The 5798-nt window shown below is 46.6% G+C and overlaps 1 protein-coding gene across 1 annotated transcript; it reads left to right on the plus strand.

Moving 5' to 3' along the window:
- The first annotated feature begins 454 nt into the window (after nt 1–454).
- S100A11 (S100 calcium binding protein A11) lies at nt 455–5309 on the plus strand. Its single transcript, XM_055584261.1, has 3 exons — nt 455–574; nt 3845–3997; nt 4998–5309. The coding sequence occupies exons 1-3, from the start codon at nt 572–574 to the stop codon at nt 5151–5153; spliced, it is 312 nt and encodes a 103-aa protein (XP_055440236.1). The 5' UTR covers nt 455–571; the 3' UTR covers nt 5154–5309.
- Nucleotides 5310–5798: the final 489 nt, after the last annotated feature.

Here is a 5798-nt window from a genome sequence, read left to right on the forward strand (position 1 = left end):
CACAACTGAGCGACTTCACTTTCACTTTTCACTTTCATGCATTGGAGAAGGAAATGGCAGCCCACTCCAGTGTTCTTGCCTGGAGAATCCCAGGGACGGGGGAGCCTAGTGGGCTGCCGTCTACGGGGTCGCACAGAGTCGGACACGACTGAAGTGACTTAGCATAGCCGCCTTTAGGAAGGAGCAGAAATAGCTGGTGAGTTCGTACATGGAAGACCCGTGGACTTGAACAGACTTCCCAAAGACCGTTACGCCAAAGTTTAAATTCAGAAAAGACCAACATCTTCACAGTTCACAAGACAGGGAGAGAGAGATTGTTTAAGGCTCCGTGAGGACAATGGGGTTTTGTGTGAGTTTTAAGGTGAAACTGCAAGTTTGGCAAACAAAGGCCACAGCGACGAGCCCGGATCCACCGGGCGGGCGGGGCGGAGGAGGGGGCGCGTGAGTCAGGAGGGAACCGCGCGGGGCGGAGCCGGGTGGGGCCGGCCCGGGAGGCCGCAGACCCGGCCCGCTGCCCAGTGCCCGCCGCCCAGCTCCCCGCTCGCATCCGCGCGCCTCGCTCCTCTCCGACATGGTAAGCCGCGCTTTTTACTTGTCTTCCTTTTACATAAAAACTTCTTTTATGTAAATTCCTCTTACATGAACATTACAGCCACGGCATACTTTTCACCAGGCTTGATCTTTGATTTTTGAAGTGGTCGTGGCAGGAAACAGCAGGACAAATAAATCTACCGGAGGGAATCAGAGAAGAGCAGATGGCAGGAAGAAGCCCTAAATTATACCTGGAATCACAGCCTCGGGGTAGCATCGGGAGGCTCTTGTTTTTCCGCAGAGGTCTGGGGCTAGGATAGAGGAAGTGCACTGCGAGCCACGCCCGGCGCGGAGCCCCTAGCTCGGCGGGAAACGGGGCGAGGGGGTCCGGCCAGTGCGGAAAGCCCTTCGGCGCCGGGGCCCGCGGAGCCCGGGGTACGACCTAACGACTGGGGGGGGGGGGGGGTTGAATTCTGCGTGGTGGCTCCAGTTACATATAGTTATAGAGCTAGAGGTCTGAGCCCTAGAGGGGAAATCGGAGTTTCAGTAAACGACGGGCAAGCGGCCTAGACGCGGAGACTGAAACTGAAGCCGGTCCCAGCCCGCGGAGCCCGGCCAGGAATGTGGGAGGGACCCGGCTCCGGGAAGCCCCCTCCTCCTTCCCTCTTCCCTTTAACCCACAGTCTTTTTAGGCGCTCCTCCGTCGCCTGTTTTTCTTCTCTCAACTCCTGCCAGCCCCACTCTGAACTCTTTCTACCTGCATTAATCCACCCCCCAAAATCTGCGTCTTCCTTGGCCTCTCTTTCACGGAGTCAGCGAACTTCCGCCCGCGGGCCAAGTGGGGTTCTCTGCTCCCACGAGCTCCGAGTGGATTTTACGTAAATAGTTGAAAGAAAAGCAAAGGAAGACTAATACTTTGAGAATTATATGAAAAATCAAACTTCACCGTCCGTAAGTAAAAAGTTTTATTGGCACACGGCCACACCCATTCGAGTTCTCTGTGTGGTTCCTGCCCTGCTACAAAAGCAGAGTGATGGAGACCAAGTGGACCACATTGGCCTAATATATATCCCGTCTGGCACCTACAAAACACGTGTGCTAACCCCTGCTTTAGTGTGCCAGTCTATATCCTCGACTGCTCTTTCTTCTTTCCACGCTAAAGTGGGGGACCAAAATCTCAAGGAACCTAGAAAAGGCAGACCCAGAACCACCAAGTGGCGAAGGCCTGGAATGACTGCCCCGGAAGAAAGAATGCCACCGGGGCTCCTTGGAAGGAAAGGGAGCATGAATTAAGAATGAGAACTACAATAGTTTTTTCAAGTGTTACTTTTTTTCTTTAACTTTCTCAAATGAGTGTTTAGCAGGCAGTTTTTACTAATAAGCTCTTTTACAGCATCCATTTATCATGCTGTTTTCTCCTTCCTCTCACCGTTCCCATCAAATAGAACTATGGGGAGCAGTGATGGGGAGCACTGGCCTCCATCCAGGCAGGAGATCGCTTTCTCTTCTCCTTCAGCCACTGCTCCAACTTGGGCAAAACTTTCCTGTCTCTGGGCCTCTCTGCCGAGGAACCCTCTCCAAAGTCCACTCCAGCACTACAAATTTTGTAATTCCACTTAGGTAATTTGGTATTTGTGGTTTTGTTCTGGAAAATTACCTCTGGGAAGACATGCAGGGGTTTTGATTTTCTCCATGTAGCTGCTAGCAACAGATTTCAAGGAGAAAAAAAAATTCAGTCAAGGTTGATGTTAAGGAGAGAAAAAAAGAAAAGCAGAAAGCCATTGAAACTGGAAAATGAAAGCAGCCTGAATTCTACAAAGAAAAGGGTCAGAGGATATTTCTGTAGGTCTAGAAAAAGATCACAAAGCCCTGGCTCCTCAGCCTGGAACGTTCTACCCTATCTGGTGTGCCCTCCCAGTCAACCTTGTTCCTGTAATCTGATGTTACTGTGAGATTGCACTCCTGATAAGAAAAGCTGTTGTGCAAACACATCTGTTTCTAGGCTGTGGTATTTTGTTTCTCACCAAAACTCTGAGGCTGCCAACACTTGTTTTTCTTAAAGAAAAAGTCCTGACAACGTGACTGTTGGGGAATAATCCGTCTCCTATAGAGTTCTCTAGAACCCACCTCCAGAAAGGGCTTTATAGATGTTCCAGGATGCAGTGAGCACCAGGATAGGCGGTTAAAACACCTGGAGAGACTGAAGGAGGGAAGGAGAACGGCAGCTAGGCACGTCAGTGCTTCTTAGCATGTAAATTATGTGTCCTGAAAGCCTCCAGCTCTGGGCTCCAGGGAGTCCATCCTATGAACAAATTAAGGGGATAAGTGCTACATAAGTCACCATCATTGTTAACCTCCAGAGCGAGATAAAGCTTTGAAGGAAGGGTGTGGCCTTCAAGTTTTCCAGAAAGTCTTCAGTTCCTGCTCTTATCCACCAGGGGGAGCCCACGAGTTCCTCGCGTCTGGGGCCCCAGGAGCTGGCTGGAATGAAGGGCCAAGTATGACAGAATTTCCTTGAAGACTTCCCTTGTAAGGAAAGCAGAGCACAGAATAGGATATGAATCTCCTGCTTCTTCTGGTGCGACCACACCTGTGGTTCAGCTCCGTAAATGCCATAGGAGCTGTGTGAGTGGCAACTGTGATCAGAGCCCCCATATCAACCTTCTGGTTTGAAGTGACCAGAGAAGTTCCACGAGCTTTTCCTGTGGGAATTAGTGGCATCTGGGAATAGAAGGAGCAAAGGCCAAGGGTGCAGGAAGCAACCTGGAGGCTGAGATTCTAGAAGTAGCTCTGCCAGGTCAATTCCCTTCTCACCCCTCAGGGTAACGATACTTTTAGTTTTTTTCTAGAAAACGTATGAGTCCTGAGAATTCAGTATTCCTTTAAAAAGAAATGTCCTTTAACTAATCACAGTAACCTCTATATATACTTTTGGAAAATAGGGAATTTTTTAATCTAATACACAATGCTTGGTGGGTTGCATATTTGTGAGTATATAATATCCATATATTTACCCACATGTTCTAAAAGTATCAGTAAACCCTGTCACCTCATGCTCATCTAGTCTGTCTACTGCTTTCAAGTATACCAGCATTTTCACCTGGAATAAACAGGAGGCGATATGGGGAAGAAGCTCACAGAATATGACTTTCTGTGGTTGTCTTAACCCCTTAGCCCCCAAACAATGACCCATCTTTTAGGAAACTGCTTTGACCCAAAATGAAGAGACGAAATCCTCTGGAGTGTTCTTCAGCACCGAGCTCTTGATATCCTCCCCTTATCTGAATCCTGAATTGTTCTTTCCCCCTCAAAGGCAAAAGTATCCAGCCCTACGGAGACTGAACGATGCATCGAGTCTCTGATTGCTGTTTTCCAAAAGCATGCTGGAAGGGATGGTAACAACAGCAAACTCTCCAAGGCTGAGTTTATGATCTTCATGAATTCAGAGCTGGGTGCCTTCACAAAGGTAGTGGTCCCAGCCCCCAACCCCAGACTGCAAGACCAGGACCGAAGGCTGGCTCAGAATGAATGACAGCAGCTGAGCCCCCAGGGCTGAGTGAGCTCTGAATGGCTATTAAGTATCTTTTCTTCTCCTTCTTTTGAATAACATGTGATCTAAAGATCAGAGTTATCAAACTATATATGACATAGGGAACAGTGGTTTTTTGTTTTTTTTTTGTTTTTTTCATTTAAGGAGGTGGTTTACAAAATAGTAAATGGAGTAAGAGAGTTTTCAAATGTTATTCCTCCACCCCAAAGCCACTAGGGCAGCCCTGTTCAGAAGAACTTTCTGTAGTGATGGAAATAATATTCTAAATATTCTATATGTGCACCACTTGATATGGCAGCCAATAGCAATTAACAGACTGATTTCTAAGTTAATTAAGTAGCTGTGTGTAACCAGTGGCTGTAAATGTGTGTAGGGGTTGGGGTTTAGGATGCGTGGAGGGAGAGGCTGATTAAGCAGGCCCTGCATCAGCTGCTGTCCTCTTGCTACCTCAGATCCCTCCACTTGTATGTAGTTTGTATATTGGAGTTGCATGTGACACTTAGGAAAAGTTTTCCACTGATTTTACAAAACTGAGTAATCCCCAAATGTAACAGAAAGAACCCTGGACAGTGGTTCGGACTCCAGGCTCTCACTGCCGAGGGCCCGGCTTCAGTCCCTGGTTGGGGAACTAAGATTCCAAAGACTATGAGGCACGGCCAAAAAAAAAAAAATTTTTTTTAAGTAAATGGTTAAATTAGAAAGAAAAAAAAAGCTGATTTGAGTCCTAGGTCTTCTGCTTAGGCCGGTCACTTCATCTGTTTGAGTCTGTCTCTGTGTCTGACAAGTGGGAAAATTAGTGACCCCTACCCTGTGCCTCACACTCTTGTGAGAATAAAATGTGACATTTTTAAAAACATTTTAGAAAGAACAATATAAAGGTACTAATGTCATTATGTCATTATTATTATCTTTGCAGAACCAGAAGGACCCTGGTGTCCTTGACCGCATGATGAAGAAATTAGACCTCAACTCCGATGGGCAGCTAGATTTTCAAGAATTTCTTAATCTTATTGGTGGCCTGGCCATTGCTTGCCATGAATCCTTTATTAAGTCTGCCTCTTCCCAGAAGTAAATTGGAGGAGCCTTTGGGCCTGGCCTCCAGGCCCACTCCCTTTCTTTCCAGCCTCTCAGTTATCTGCTCTTCACAGCCCCCACATACCCTGAGCCTGCCACACCCACCTACCCAGGCAGGCCACTCCTGTTAGTAATAAAACAATATTGTTTTTTAAAACACACACTGGAGTCGGTAAATTTGTGCAAGAGTCGGGGAAGACTGGGAGGAATATAAATTAGATTGATGGGAACAGTTACTAGAAGTTGCATAGTAAATAGTAAAAATGTATCTTTGGTGTATCCATAATCATGATTAATGATACCAACAGAATCATCTCTAAATTACTCAGCCTGATAGATGTCACTTGTCACTATTCACTCATTAAATGTCTGTCCAACCCTACTACAGGCACACTCCAAGGTTACAGTCAGCAAGACAGATAAGGTCCTGCCTTTACAGGGGTTACTGTTAGTTGAGGGAAACAATAAATGGATAAACAAAGGGCTATGAGAGTACCAAAAAAAAGTTGTCTTTCTGAAAGCCAAATTCTTTTCAAAAACTTGATTAGGGAAATTCACTGGAGATCACTGTGGTTGATGTAAGTGTAGCTGAGACAACTGTAAACAAATGTGAAAAACCGCAAAAATCTAAAAGCCTCATTTC

The sequence above is a fragment of the Bubalus kerabau genome, chromosome 6 (genome assembly GCF_029407905.1).
Source record: "Bubalus kerabau isolate K-KA32 ecotype Philippines breed swamp buffalo chromosome 6, PCC_UOA_SB_1v2, whole genome shotgun sequence".
Lineage (NCBI taxonomy): Eukaryota > Metazoa > Chordata > Mammalia > Artiodactyla > Bovidae > Bubalus > Bubalus kerabau.